This window comes from Meleagris gallopavo, chromosome 1, assembly GCF_905368555.1.
Source record: "Meleagris gallopavo chromosome 1, MGAL_WU_HG_1.1, whole genome shotgun sequence".
Lineage (NCBI taxonomy): Eukaryota > Metazoa > Chordata > Aves > Galliformes > Phasianidae > Meleagris > Meleagris gallopavo.
The window spans coordinates 185,395,843-185,411,933 of NC_139404.1; the positions used below are offsets into that span (position 1 = coordinate 185,395,843).

A 16,091-nucleotide genomic window follows, 5' to 3' on the forward strand; every position below is an offset into this window, starting at 1 on the left:
CCAACCTTTACCTGGGATACTGATTCAAAACGCTTGGATGTTTGCAGGGAGAAAAAGAAGGAAATGTTTTCATAGAATTATAGAATCAAAGACAAAAACGCATTCCTTGCTCTGTACATAGGAATGATGTAGGATCCAATATCGACAAAAGCATGAGTCACATATTCTACATGCAGTACGGAGCTTATAAATGGGCAGTGAAGTACAGTTGCTGGAGCGTGAGTCATCAGCTTCATGTGAGTGGGCAGTCAAATCCTGCATAAGCTGATTTTTCAGAGATATTTCTAGGAGTATTTTGAAGTACAGTACATGGCAGGCGTGTCCGACTCACCTGCATGCAGCCCAGCATAGCTTGCAATGCAGTGTGCTCCTGCCCCACACCATTGTGGAGGCAGCATGCATATACCAGCAATGATCAAACACTGGTGTGCTACTAACACTACCTGGGCTGAAACCAGGAAAAGGAGGGGGAAGAGTGCAGTGCTAACTCAAGTTATGGAAAATAATTGTATGCATTTTGATTCACTGGCTAAACACAGTCCTGTGAACAGCAACAAATATGCAGCCATGCTTTCCATTGTGATAAAAGAATTTGAGAACCAGCATAAAGATTGCAAATATATATATATATATATTTTCTCTATTTGTCACTCCATTTTCTGTCTGAATAAATACATGACCTGCAAATTTTCAAGTGGAATTTATAGAGTTGCTATCAGACATTCAGCTCAAAAAATCTGATCATGTCTCCCTACAGGGCTTTCAAAAGACCTATCTTAACAGAGAGAAATATTCCTCACTTCACAGTAACGTTTTATATATGCCAGCATTCCATTACATTTTGTGGCTGTGACAGATGGCAGCAGAGGGGCAGTCTGACAGAATGGCATCTGACATGAAAGAAGGTATGAAGCAAAGGTGTGTCACTGAATTCCTCCATGCAGAAAATATGGCATCCACTGACATTCATCAATGCTTGCTGAATGTTTATGGAGACCAAACAGTGGATATGAGCACAATCAGGCAGTGGGTGGTACGTTTCAGCACTGGCAACAGCAGGTCACCTCCTCACCTCCACGGGTACAGGCTTTTATGAGGACAGCATACAGGCTCTTGTTCATTGCTAATTAAAATGCAGACCTAATGGTGACGACTATGTTGAAAAAGGTGTTTTATAGCTGAGAATTTACTCTATCTATGTTACTGTGTTTATTGTATCTGTTGCAGTTTCCATGAAATGAATAAGAGGCATCACTTTTGGAGTGACCTACATATCACAGAATCACAGAATCACAGAATTGTAGGGGTTGGAAGGGACCTCTAGAGATCATCGAGACCAACCCCCCTGCCAAAGCAGGTTCCCTACACCAGGTCACACAGGTAGGCGTCCAGGCGAGACTTGAATATCTCCAGAGAAGGAGATTCCACAACCCCCCTGGGCAGCCTGTTCCAGTGCTCCGTCACCCTCACCGTGAAGAAGTTCTTACGCACATTCGTGCGAAACTTCCTATGCTGCAGCTTATGTCCGTTTCCCCTCGTCCTGTCTCCAAGTACCACTGAAAAGAGACTGGCCTCACCACTATGACCGCCACACCTCAGATATTTATAAACCTGGATCAGGTCCCCTCTCAGTCATCTTTTCTCAAGGCTAAACAGACCCAGTTCACTTAGCCTTTCTTCATAGGGGAGATGCTCCAGGCCCTTCACCATCTTTGTGGCCCTCCGCTGGACTCTTTCCAAGAGATCCCTGTCTTTTTTGTACTGGGGAGCCCAGAACTGGACACAGTACTCCAGATGAGGCCTTACCAGGGCAGAGTAGAGGGGGAGGATCACCTCCCTCGACCTGCTGGACACGCTCTTCTTAATGCACCCCAGAATGCCATTGGCCTTTTTGGCCACGAGGTCACACTGCTGGCTCATGGCCAACCTGTCGTCCACCAGGACGCCCAGGTCCCTCTCTGCAGAGCTCCTCTCCAGCAGCTCATCCCCCAGCCTGTATTGGTGCATGCAATTATTCCTCCCTAGGTGTAAGATCCTACACTTGCTTTTGTTGAACCTCATCTGGTTTCTTACCGCCCAGCTCTCCAGCCTGTCCAGGTCTCGCTGAATGGCAGCACAGCCTTCAGGCGTGTCAGCCAATCCTCCCAACTTCGTATCATCAGCAAACTTGCTGAGGGTGGCCACTATCCCCTCATCAAGGTCATTGATGAAGATGTTGAACAAGACCGGACCCAGCACAGACCCCTGGGGGACACCACTGGTTACAGGTCTCCAGCCAGACTCTGCACCACCAACGACGACCCTCTGCGCTCTGGCAGTCAGCCAGTTCTCAACTCACCTCACTGTCCACTCGTCTATTCCACACTTCCTCAGCTTTGTTATATGGATGTCATGGGAGACAGCCTTCCTAAAATCAAAGTAGACTACATCTATCGCTCTTCCCCCATCCACCCAGCATGTGACAGCATCATAGAAGGCCACCAGGTTGGTTGAGCACGACCTCCCCTTGGTGAACCCATGCTGACTACTCCTGATAGCCTCCTTTTCTCCCAGTTGTCTGGAGATAGTATCCAGCACAAGCTGTTCCATCACCTTTCCAGGGACAGAGGTGAGGCTGACAGGCCTATAATTACCCAGATCTTCCTTCTTGCCCTTTTTGAAGACCGGAGTGACATTGGCTATCCTCCAGTCTTCAGGGACCTCCCCTGTTGTCCAAGACCTCTCAAAAATGATGGAGAGCGGTTCGGCAATGACCTCCGCCAGCTCCCTCAGCACACGTGGATGCACCCCATCAGGTCCCCCGGACTTGTGGACCTTAGTACTGCCTAGGCGCTCACGCACGTCCTCTTTCCTGACTAAAGGGAAGTCTCCCATTCCCCAGACCCTCTCACTAACCTCCAGGGTGTGGGATTCCTGTGGGAGAGCCTTTTCACTGAAGACGGAAGTAAAGAAGGCATTCAGTATCTCTGCCTTCTCAGCATCCCCCGTTACCAGAACTCCCCCCTCACTTAGTAAGGGGCCCACATTCTCTCTAGTTTTCCTTTTGCTATTAACATACTTGAAGAAGCCTTTTTTATTATCCTTTATCACTTTAGCCAGATTCAATTCCAGGCGGGCTTTAGCCTTCCTCGTCGCATCCCTGCAGGCCCTGACTACATTCCTATATTCTTCCCAAGTGGTCAGACCCTTTTTCCACATTTCATGGACCTTCTTCTTTCCTTTGAGCTTGCGCATGAGCTCCTTGCTCATCCACACAGGTCTCCTGCCACCTTTTCCTGATTTCTTGCTCACAGGGACGCACCGATCCTGAGCTTGGAAGAAGAGCTGTTTAAGTGCTGACCAGCTCTCAGAGGCCCCCTTACCTTCTAACACCCGAGCCCATGGGATAGCTCCTAGTAGGTCCCGGAAGAGATCGAAGTTGGCTCTCCTAAAGTCCAGGGTAGCAATCCTACTTATTGCTTTGCTTCTTCCACTCAGGATCTTGAACTCCACCATCTCATGACCACTACAACCCAAACTGCCCCCAACCTTTACTTCTTTTATACAGCCCAAGACAATTCCTCTTCACTCAGTGCGGTCTGGACAAGCTAAAAGGTTGGACACCCATGGTCTATGGCACAAGCAAATTATTTTGGTTTTGTTTGCACTTGCTGTGGCATGCACTTTAGTCAAAGCCCCATATTATTAGGCATGAAACATCCTACAAGTTTTATTTTCTGTCATTCTGGCTTTGATGTACTTGTCTAGGAAAGCTGTATCACCTTGTTCTCTGTAGCAACCTCCATGTCTTTTACATTCTAGTAGGAAGATGGAAGCGAATGGAAATAGCAAACGATACATAAACTAAAATGGTTCTTCTCTGGTTAGAGCTGCTTTGGCACCACTAAAGTTCTGGTGAGTTTTAAATTTCAAAGTATGCATTTTCCTTTTCACTAACTCTCCTTTTAGTGTCATTTGATGATGCAAAATAATTGCACCCCTCTGTCTCACTGATCCAAAGCTTCACTTGCAGTTGTAGGAATTCAGCTACTTTCTAAGACAGCCAAAAACTCCATCTAAGCCTCACAAGAGCTATGTCCTATTCAGTCCTTAAACTTCGGGCTTCTTATGGGCCAGGTACTCCGTCCATTCTTAAAAGGACTGGAGGGAAAGATGGGGCTTAGCTTTCCCTCAGTTTTCTCTGGACCTTAGTCATTAGAATACAAATTTGTCCACATGTGGACAGTGATAGAACAAGGGGGAATAGTTTTAAACTGAGACAGGGGAGGTTTATGTTAGATATTAGGAGGAAGTTCTTCACACAGAGGGTGATGACACACTGGAACAGGTTGCCCAAGGAGATTGTGGATGCCCCATCCCTGGAGGCATTCAAGGCCAGGCTGGATGTGGCTCCGAGCAGCCTGGTCTGGTGGTTGGCAACCCTGCAAATAGCAGGGGTTTGAAAACAGATGGTTCTTTTCAATCCAGGCCATTCTATGCTTCTATCATTCTACATGGATCATAAGGAAGAGGTGACATGGCCACATACCTAGTTTTAAGAGGTAGATAACCAGCTCAAGCTGAACAGAATGAGAACTTTTTGGGCTGCTTATCAGACTTAACATCCCCTAAAAAAACAGCCTTTCTGCTGATGTCTCAAAGAGCAGCCTGAGCAGCATGATGCTTGCTGTAGAGATGAAGTTCTCCCAGTGAGGAGGTTGTATTTAAAAGCTGCTGGGAACAAAGATTTTTTCAAGTTTTAGTATAAAGGTTAGTACCTAGAGCAACCCTCAACCAACAAAAAACTAGGCCAAACCAAAACATGAAGACCACCACAGAAAGCACACCGGTTGCAAGGTAGAGCAGTCATAACCTGAAACATTCTGGGTACTCCTCCCTGGGGCTGGATCACTCCCCATCCCTGTAAGGGCTGAAAGTCAGAGTGGATGGGGCCCTGGGCAACCTTGGCTAGTGGAAAGTGTCCCTGTACATGGCAGGTTGGAATCAGATCAGAGAATCACAGAATTGTAGGAATTGGAGGGACCTCTGAGAATTGCTGAGTCCAATCCCCTGCTAAAGCAGGTTCCCTAGAGTAGGTCAGACAGTGAAGTGTCCAAGTAAGTCTTGAATATCTCCAGAGAAGGAAATTCCACAACTTTCCTGGGCAGCCTGTGCAAGCACACTGTCAACCTCACAGGAAAGATTTTTCTCATGTTTGTATAGAACTTCCTATGCTCTAGTTCGTACACATTGCCCCTTGCTCTGTCACTGGGCACCACTAAAAAGAGCCCAGCCCCATCTACTTGACTCCTGCCCTTAGATATTCATATGCATTGATAAGATCCCCTCTCAGTCTTCTCTTCTCCAGACTCAAGAGCCCTGGGTCTCTCAGCCTTTCCGTGCGTAGGAGATGCTTCAGGACCTTAAATGCCTTTGTGGCCATCTACTGGACTCTCTTAAGGAGATCCCTGTCTTTCTTGAACTGGAGAGCCCAGAACTGGACACAGTATTCTCAATGTGGCTTCAGCAGGGCAGAGTGGAAGGGGAGGATCACCTCCCTCATCCTGCTGGCCACACTTAATGCATATTTGGATCTCATTGACCTTCTGGTCCCAAGGCACACTTTTAACTCATGGCCAACTGTTGACCATCCAGTTACCCAGATTCTTCTCCACAGAGCTCCTCTCCAGCAGGTCAGCCCCTAAACTGTACTGATGTATGCATAAAGTTGGCCTTTAAGGTCCCTCTCAACCCAGCCCACTCCATATGGGACATCTTATCCACCAGTGCACGAGGACCCACCTCTCCCCTAAACTCCCAGGGACACCTGAGGGAGCAGAGTCAAACCCACAGCAACCAAATCTGCCCCTTCCTATTTCCAAGCACCCCACACATAGCTCGTTCCACAGGCAGCCTCTTTGTTTTCCCTCTACTCGCACTCTGCACCGCTCCCCGACTTTTTGGGGCTGTAAGGCAAGGAGCACACCACGACGCTTTTCCAGGTGCGGGGAAGACGAGGAGCCCGCCGGGGCAGGGCGGGGCGGGGCGGGGCAGGGCAGGGCAGACCCTCAGCGCTCCGGTCCCGCTCCGCCGGCCGGGGATGAGCTATGGGGACCCCGAATCCGCCCGGGGGCGGTCGCTCCGCACTCCGCTCGGGACAAAGCGCTGGGGCCCCACGGGGAGCTCGACGAGTCCCGTCCGCAGCGCACGCCCCGGCGGCCGGAAGACAGGGCGGGGGGTGAGGGGTGGGGAGAGGGGAGGACCGGCCCAGCCCGGCTGAAAAGGAGGGCTCGCTCGCCCGTCGCCCCCACCACCGGCACCCCGCGAGCCCCGCTGGCGTTGCTCGTGGTGGGGGCGGCGGGCAGAGCACCATGGCCGTGTCGTGGAGGAGCTGGCTGGCTAACGAGGGGAGCAAGCACCTCTTTCTGGTAGGGCGCTGCTTCGGGGTTGGGGACAGGGGCGCGCAGCCCCGCGCTGAGGGGCGCCGCTTCCCGCCCGCGCGTGAGGTAGACCCGGCGCCGGGTGGGCGGGCGCAGGGCGCTGCGTGTCCAGGCGCGGGCAGCGGCTGCTCTTTGTTAGCTCTTCTGGGCAAAGTTTGGGGGAGAAGGGGGTTCCGCAGGTCCTGCTCCTCCTGCCTTTGTCTCAGTTTTTGTGCTTTGATCCTGGAGCTGTATTTCGTGCTTCGTCGGCTCCCAGGAGCCCTCACTCGCTAAACTTTAGTTTTGTGTTTTCGATGTCAGTGAAAACGTCTCACCTAAAGGCTATCCTTTCATATGCATTGTTATTAAAATACTTTTGCTAACTGCTCTAAGCTTAAAAATCTTTATGAAAGTACACGCATGTGACTTACAAACAGAATTAATATAGCAGAGTCTGTACGTAAAACTTCCAGTCTCTCTTTTCTTTTGATTTTAGTTTTTCTGGCTCTCACTGAACCTGTGGTTCTTCTGGAAGACCTTCCTGCTGTACTGCCGAGGGTTGCAGTATTACTATCTGCATCAGATGTTAGGGGTGAGTCACCTGGACACTGAGTTTTGCTCTGGAAATGGGGATTCTGGGGAGGAAGGAAAGGGACAGAAAGCATTTGCAATGACAAAGAATGCCTGCAAGCCCTGCGAAGTTGGGGAAGATCAGATAGGAGATTACTGCAAGACTGCTAACAGTGACTTAGCATTAGAAAATTGCCGTTGCTGAGAAGAGCCACTCAAGTTTAGGACAGCAGTCTTTCCTCCCCCTCCATCCTGCTTGCTGCTGGCAGGCTCAAAGGGACACAAATGTGTTCAACAGACTGGAGCCAAACCTCTTGTCATCAAAGCATTAGTCAAACTGATAGGCACATGCTCCTTTTCATCCCAATTTGCTTCAGGATCTCTTGAAAAGTCTTGGTTCTTTTCAATCTCAGGTTGTCATACTTGTAAGTTCAGTGTAAATTACTATAATTATATATGTTTTGTTTTGTTTTGTGAAAACAACGTCTTGGAAGGTGAGTGATCTACTGAAGACCTGACTGTTGAGTATAGCATCCACCACCACCAAAAGACTTCAAAAAGTTAGTTTCTGGGAAGTGAGATAGAGATTGGTTCTAAATCCACAGTTATGCAGTCATGGTTGCTTGGAATGACTTGTCTCCAAAGAGGTAGATTTGGAGATAACAATTTTCTGAAAAAGTCTGTAGAGTGGCTGAGGATTTTAGAATCCAGGTACAAGTGCATGAATAATGCTATGCTTTTTGACACTGTGGACTTCAATGGTAAGCTGACCTGGGGCAAAAGCAGAGATGATGCATGTCCTAACCTGCTGTGCATCATCTCTGTTTTATCTTTGGTAGATCCAGGATATATATTTTTCATATGGTTGACAGTACTGCTAGAACTAGCCAGTTCCACAGATCCTTGTGAAACTAGCTTGAAAACGAGCTGATACGGTGATTATACTTGTCTGTTTTTTTTTCTTCTTACTGACTCATTTGTGTTCAGGAAACTAAACTTTTGCATAGGTAGTGGAAAAAATGGGAAATTAAATATTTGCATATTTTACAACGATAGCTTTTTTACAAGGAAAAAAGCAGAAAACATGTTTAATTTTACTATTATCTCTAATGGCTTTGCAGCCCAGTGCATCCATTTGAAAATAGTTTTGGTTCCTGGCAGAGCAAGTGTGTTGTTCTTTAAACAAATGTTCTTGGGTCAACATGTTGGGTCAGATTGTTAGCTGATATCAATCAACAAAGTTCCTCTCAATTCAGAAGACTCATCTGCTTTGTGCCAGCTCATCTTCTGTCCTTTTTTTTGGTTTTCTTTTTCTTCAAAATGAGCCAGTTATAGACTGCATTTGGACCTGTGTGTGCAGTACCTATGAGATGACTCAAGCCACAGTTTCATTGTCTGGTTAGGAAGTGAGGACCAGGAGGCCATGTGGTTAGTTTGACTAACACAGTGTCTTCAACTGTGGGAATTTTGAGAGCTTTAAAAATGAAGAGGAAAGAAAAGAACTAAGTCTGAAAGATACTTTTGGTCAAAACTCCAAAACAAATTTAGAAACTTGGGAAACGTTGAACACTGTAAAGCATTCTCACAATTCAGTTACTTATAGTTTGTCTAGATATCACTTCTAGATGCCAAAGTTAGCTTTCTCCTTTCTCTTCTAGTATATTTGTATGTGTGTATAAATCATACAGATTGTTTTTAGAGTTGTAAAAAGTTGAGCCCAATTTTAGCCTCTTTAGGAAACAGAGTGAGCACTGCTGTATTACAGTTGCTGTGAACATCCCATGTGGATTTTCGCTCCTCTACCTTCTGTACATCAGTTTGCACAGCCACTGGCCATCTCTCGGTCCATCTCTATAATGGACCGAGGAGGAGGTTATCAGGAGTAGTCAGCATGGGTTCACCAAGGGGAGGTCGTGCTCGACCAACTTGGTGGCCTTCTATGATGCTGTCACATGCTGGGTGGATGGGGGAAGAGCGGTAGATGTAATCTACCTTGATTTTAGAAAGGCGTTTGATACTGTCTCCCACGACATCCTTATAACAAAGCTGAGGAAGTGTGGGATAGACGAGTGGACAGTGAGGTGGGTTGAGAACTGGCTGACTGGCAGAGCGCAGAGGGTCGTCGTTGGTGGTGCAGAGTCTGGCTGGAGACCTGTAACCAGTGGTGTCCCCCAGGGGTCTGTGCTGGGTCCGGTCTTGTTCAACATCTTCATCAGTGACCTTGATGAGGGGATAGTGGCCACCCTCAGCAAGTTTGCTGATGATACGAAGTTGGGAGGATTGGCTGACACGCCTGAAGGCTGTGCTGCCATTCAGCGAGACCTGGACAGGCTGGAGAGCTGGGCAGTAAGAAACCAGATGAGGTTCAACACAAGCAAGTGTAGGGTCTTACACCTAGGGAGGAATAATTGCATGCACCAATACAGGCTGGGGGATGAGCTGCTGGAGAGGAGCTCTGCAGAGAGGGACCTGGGCGTCCTGGTGGACGACAGGTTGGCCATGAGCCAGCAGTGTGCCCTCGTGGCCAAAAAGGCCAATGGCATTCTGGGGTGCATTAAGAAGAGCGTGTCCAGCAGGTCGAGGGAGGTGATCCTCCCCCTCTACTCTGCCCTGGTAAGGCCTCATCTGGAGTACTGTGTCCAGTTCTGGGCTCCCCAGTACAAAAAAGACAGGGATCTCTTGGAAAGAGTCCAGCGGAGGGCCACAAAGTTGGTGAAGGGCCTGGAGCATCTCCCCTATGAAGAAAGGCTAAGTAAACTGGGTCTGTTTAGCCTTGAGAAAAGAAGACTGAGAGGGGACCTGATCCAGGTTTATAAATATCTGAGGTGTGGCGGCCATAGCGGTGAGGCCAGTCTCTTTTCAGTGGTACGTGGAGACAGGACGAGGGGAAACGGACATAAGCTGCAGCATAGGAAGTTTCGCACGAATGTGCGTAAGAACTTCTTCACGGTGAGGGTGACGGAGCACTGGAACAGGCTGCCCAGGGAGGTTGTGGAGTCTCCTTCTCTGGAGATATTCAAGTCTCGCCTGGATGCCTACCTGTGCGACCTGGTGTAGGGAACCTGCTTTGGCAGGGGGGTTGGTCTCGATGATCTCTAGAGGTCCCTTCCAACCCCTACAATTCTGTGATTCTGTGATTCTGTGATAATCAGCCTCACTTCTCTTCCACACATGGGTGAGTGGCTTGCATTTTTCTTAATTGAAAAAACAAAGATTTCGTGTCTTGGTGAGGTCTACTCAGGAGTTATTTTCTCCTCTTGTACACCACGTTGAAGTAAAATCTTAAGAGCATTGTCATTTGCAGCACTGAAAGATTTATCACGTTATGTTATTGTTTTCCAAGTAATAGGATGGAGAACAAGAAGTATTGCTGTAGAAAAGGAGATAACCATATGAAATGGTTTTAGACTTGAATATCCGAAATATATTCAAAAGCCTTGCTTTTACACTAATACTTTTCCATGTGAAGAATGAGGTTATTCTTCCCTTCAGTTACCACTGAAATGGTTCACTTTCCATCAGCCTTCAGCAGAAGAGGGAAGCTTAGTTTTGTTCTGTTTGTATCTTCTGTGACCATAAGCAAGGTGCTTAGCATGGGATTTTAAAGGTATTTAGTTACTGAACTCTTACTCAGGTACGTCTCTGAATGTGTTTGATGGTACATTCATTGTCTGCAAAAAGGCAATAATAGCACAGTGTTGTCCTGGAAGTGCAAAGATAGGTCAGAGACTGGTGTGGTTAGGAAGAGCACATAATTTTACACTACAAAATTTTGTGTGTAGATTTACATTGCATCAGATGGTATCACTTTGCTCAGTTTGAATCTTGATGAGGAGGCCATGAACTGCATCTCTATACCTTGAGGTTTTCACAGAATCATTCAGGTTGGAAAAGAACTACAAGATCACGAAGTCCAAACATTGACCTGACTTACTGAGTCTAGTTACTAAATCTTGTCCCTTAGTGCCATGAAAACAAATTGGGCAAAACTCTTAGCAAGCTTAGTTTGAATTTCATGTTGAACTTGCTTGAAGTAGGAGGTTGGAAAAGAGACTTCCCAAGGTCCTTTCTGATCTGACTAATTCTGTGATTATATGATTCTTGCAGGATAAATTAAACTAAAACCTGTTGGATGTAAAAACCTTCCCTAGTATTCTGCCTTGATGAACTGCCTCTTTCGATAACTGCTTGTAGCACTGCTGATAATAATCTTGTCTTACGAATACTTCAGGGCTGTATGTTCAGGAATATGATACAGATAAAGAAACTAAAATTTTTGTAATATAGTAAGTACCAACTTTTGACATTATGTAGCCTAAAGAAAAGAGTGGGAAGGTATGGAACAGGCACTGATTAAATTTGAGAGTGTAGCAAAGAAGAAAGCAATATTCTCATCTCTGTATGAGAGACACTACAAGACATAGTAGATGTAAGTTACAGAAAGGAGGATTCATGGATTTCTTGCTGTAAGTTCAGTGTTTTAATTGTTGGAGATTTTATGTCTGCTTGGTCAGGTAAATTGTCCAGATGATTTATTTCCTTTCAGACTTCCACATTTCTCCCTTCTCTCTAGCTAAACAGGTCTTTTTCCAAACAAGTTTGCTTGCATCTGACCAACAAATTTAGTCCAATATTCACAGTTGGCCTTATCACAGAGCTTAAATTATTGAACAAAATTGAACCAGACATCATTGAACAAAATAACTGTTTCTTGTTGCTTGGCTTAACTGCATGCATCAGTACAGAATAGGGGTTGACCTGCTAGGCAGGAGCTCTGCCAAGAAGGACCTGGATATCCTGGAGGACAGCAGGTTGCCCATGAGCCAGCAGTGTGCTCTTGTGATATCCCGATACACATTAAGAAGGGGTGATCCTCCCCCTCCACTCTGCCCTGGTGAGGCCACGTTGAGAATACTTTGTACAGTTCTGAGCTCCTTGGTTGAAGAAAGACAGGGATCACCTTGAGAGAGTCCAGTGGAGGGCCATAAAGACAATTAAGGGCCTGCAGCATTTCCCATGCAAGGAAAAGCTGAGGGACCTGGGACTCTTGAGTCTGGAGAAGACTGAGAGGCTGGAGACGAGGGCCCATGAAAACCTAATGAAGTTCAATAAGGCCAAGTGCAGGGTGCTGCACTTGGGTCGGGGCAATCCCAGGTATTTATGCAAACTGGGGGAAGATCTCCTTGAGAGCAGCCCTGTGTAGAAGGACTTGGGGGTCCTGGTGGACGAGAAGCTGGACGTAAGCCAGTAGTGCACTTGCAGCTTGGAAGGCCAACTGTGTTCTGGGCTGCATTTAAAAAAAGGGGTGGCCAGCAGGGAGAAGGAGGTGATTGTTCCCCTCTACTCGGCTCTTGTGAGGCCCCATCTGCAGTACTGGCCTGCAGTCCAGGCCTGGGGCCCCCATTACAGGAAGGCTGTGGAGCTCTTAGAGCGGGTCCAGAGAAGGGCACTGAGATAATCAGAGAGCTGGAGCACCTCTCCTATGAGGAAAGGTTGAGGGAACTTGGCTGGGAGAAGAGAAGGCTCCAGGGAGGCTTCATTGTGGCCTTCCAGTACTTGAAGGGAGTGTATAAACAGGAGGGGGAACAGCTGTTTATGAGGGTGGGTAGTGGTAGGAGAAGGGGGAATGGTTTTAAACTGAGACAGGGGAGGTTTAGGTTAGCTATTAGGATGAAGTTTTTCACCCAGAGGGTGGTGACACACTGGAACAGGTTGCCCAAGGAGGCTGTGGATGCCCCATCTCTGGAGGCATTCAAGGCCAGGCTGGATGTGGCTCTGGGCAGCCTGCTCTGGTGGTTGGTGACCCTGCACATAGCAGGGGATTGAAACTAAGTGAGCACTGTGGGCCTTCTCAACCCAGGCCATTCTATGATTCTGTGATTCTATGAGAGGGTATCTTATCAGTGCTTATGAATATCTGATGGGCAGAAGTCAAGAAGATGGGGCTGGGTTCTTTTCAGTGGTGCCTTGGTGACAGAGCAAGGGGCAACGGGTGCTAACTAGAGCATAGGAAGTTCTATACATACATGAGGAAAATCTTTCCTGAGGGTGACAGAGCACTGGCACAGGCTGCCCGTGGGGGTTGTGGAGTCTGACATGCTCTAGGCAACGTGCTTTAGCAGGGCATTCGACTTGTTCTCCAGAGTTCCCTTTCGACCTCTGTGATCCTGTGACTTCTCCATGAACAGAAACATGCGCTGGACTTACTTTCTCATGGCAAGCTCTTTCCCTTTTTCCTCACTAGTCCCTGCTCAAATAACTTGAATGTATCAGATGTTTGTTAATGTGATAAGCTTTAGGATTTCACAACAAAGCGAGAAAATGCCTTCTCAGAAGGATCTCTTCAGGAATGGATTAAATCAGAGGATGTGACTGAAAGGAGAATGCTGCCTCACTTTTTTTTTTTTTTTAACTGTAGGTCCACTGCTATCATACTGTGCTGTACTCAGATTTATGACATCTTTTTTATTGGAATAAACATGGAATACCTTCTGGATGTTCTAGTAGCTTCTTTTTGTCTCATCATTTATCGTGACAACTGAGATTATGCTAGTTTTGCCAAATTGTGCTTTCATTGATGCTTATGCATTGGCAGTGTTATTTCCCTCGCATACATAAGCATTAAAGGGAGTTTATCTTGACTGTTTTCATTAGTATTGGTGTGTCCCTGCTGTTTAGTTGCCTTGTAACCCACGCATTTGGGATTTGTTCTTCAGGTTATTACATGAGGCAAAAATGTTTACTAATTATGTTACTATGGTAACTGTATATGTGTGTGTATATGTATACATGTGTATATGTAGGATTTCCTGGTGAAGGCTGAGAGTGTTAATTCACAATACCTTTTTTGACAGTCTCCCTGAATTTGTAAACTGATCTTTTTGTGCATTTTCATGGCCTCATTCCTGTTGTTTTTTGTTTGCTTTTGTTGTTTATTAAAACATTTTTTCCACCATCCCTTTGTCCTTCTTGAACAGCTTGGAGTTCAGCATTGTTTCTAACGTTGTAAGTTACAAGGCAGTGAAGATCATGAGTTTTGTACTTTATAGTTCTTATGCATGTGTTTTCTTGTTTTCTTGTTATTTTTTAAGTTCAAGTGGCAGTAGTCCTGTGGAGGACACTTAAGTTACTAACATGGGCAACTTCCACTTTGTTGTGAAGCTTTCAGTAGCAGTATTAGCAGAGATGCCTCTTAAATGAGTACTGAAATTTTTACCATGTTATTGTGTAAATGTCATTGCTCTTACTTCTGAATTGACCGTGGTTGTAGAGTCTTAGAATCACTGAATTGCCAAAGTTGGAAAAGGTCTGCAAGATCATCCAGTCCAACCATTCCCCTATCACCAATAGTTCTCACTAAAGCATGTCCCTCGACACAGTATCTGAATGTTGCTTGGACACCTCCAGGGTCGGTGACTCCACCACCTCCCTGGGCAGCCCATTCCAGCACCTGTGTGTTGATCAGTGAGTAATTATGACCAAAATATTTCTTTAGTTGACAAATGAAGGTATCCTGTAGCGGACCAACAGTGGCAGGTCTTGAAATAGCTTCATTACATTCTAGAATAATGGTTTTACAGACTGTTATCCACTGTTAGGGCGAGGGTGATTAATTCAGCATAAAGGAAGCCTTAGTAGAAGGTGTTGGATCACGTCTGGGCAACTGACTCAAAATGGGCAATAAACAATCTTATGTCAACGGCCTTGAGTTGCAGTGTGTTTGTGGCTCTCCTTGGGCCTTGGGTATCCTTAATCCTTTGGCTCATAACTGACCTTCTGGAGTTTAGATCATGCTGCACCTCGCTCAATCAACCATTCAAGCTGATGTTGCAGATTATTGTTCAAATTACTGTCACACTTAGTTATGTTGCTGCAAAGGGCGAGTTGAACACTTGGATTTTGGGAGATAATTTGAAATGTATTCCACTCCTTGTGTGTCATTCATTCTGCCTGGCACAAGAAGTGTTATTTTTTTTAAGTTGTATTTTCTGGGGTCAGGATTATAACAGATTAATTAATACAGATGAACATTTGATCTGAAATCTTGTGAGTGTCCTTTGTCTAGAGATTATCAGAGAAATTGGAAGCTAATACTGAATTCCAGATTAAGATAGTTGCTTTCTGTAGATTGCATGACTGACTTAAGTTGAGTGAGGAGTACATCTACCACAAAGGGACTGTATATAAAAAAAAAAAAAAAAAAGAACATGACCTAGATATGAGAACACAAAGAGAAAAAAAAAAAAACAACAATCCTTTTGAAGATTGCCTGATAGGTGGGGTTCAAGTGGCAATATTGATTTTTGGTAGTGCACAGAAGATAAACTGTACCTCATAAAAGAAGTAAAAACATCGCTAGCATTGCCCACTCCTGATGTTTCTCCCTTTCTGTTATACCAGATAAAATCTTGATTTATAAATGCAAGCAGAAGGCTGAATTTGAGTTGGCATAGAAAATTGAGCTTCAGCTAAATACTTTCTTCATGTGAAGAACTGCAGTGGTTTGTCTCACATGTAATACATTTGAATCGCACTTGTAAAATATGTATATATTACATCACTTAATCTGAGAATAAGTTTAAAGGATTGCAGTACCACAGGATGACATTTACATAGTCTTGCCTTGAAGCCTTCCAGCTAGCTTTGACATGTCTAGGGGTTATAATTGCTATCCTGTATAATTCAGATCTGTCTTCATCTTAGATTATATATGCTCTGTTATATAAAAAAAAAAAAAAAAAAAAGTATTCTGTGCATAAAAGGAAGCTGTGTCAAATGAAGACTCGTGTAGCACATTTTCCTGCCTAGGAAAAATATGTGCTCCAGTACTTATTTGGGGAGGTGGTCTTCAGAATCTGTCTGTAGGACATCATGTTGCTTATGGATCTTCCCATTCAGGTTGTCGTGACTCATAGAATCATAGAATATCCCCAGTTGGAAGGGGCCCACAAGGATCATAGGGTCTGACCCATGGATTTGAGGAAGTTCAAAGGAAGTCCTTCAGAGAGAGAGTCGGGGTGGTGTTTTTCCCACACCATGACTTGGTTAGGATTGTTGCATGTAAATGGTGAAGGCCTGAGAATCAGAAATACTACATTTAGGTATGGAGGTGTGTCTGTTTTT

General features: G+C 45.7%; 1 protein-coding gene across 4 annotated transcripts in view; it reads left to right on the forward strand.

Moving 5' to 3' along the window:
* Window positions 1–6,227: 6,227 nt before the first annotated feature.
* NOX4 (NADPH oxidase 4) overlaps window positions 6,228–16,091 on the forward strand; it is a 173,710-nt gene continuing 163,846 nt past the window's right edge. For 3 of the 4 annotated variants that reach the window (XR_014881130.1, XR_014881131.1, XM_085216403.1), the window contains exons 1-2: window positions 6,228–6,407; window positions 6,895–6,990. Coding sequence is in view for 1 of the 4 variants with exons in the window: in XM_085216403.1 (XP_085072529.1) it covers window positions 6,351–6,407; window positions 6,895–6,990 (153 nt within the window). In the remaining 3 variants the exon portion in view is untranslated. The remainder of the gene's footprint in view (window positions 6,408–6,894; window positions 6,991–16,091) is intronic. The other variant, XM_085216404.1, reaches the window with a different exon arrangement.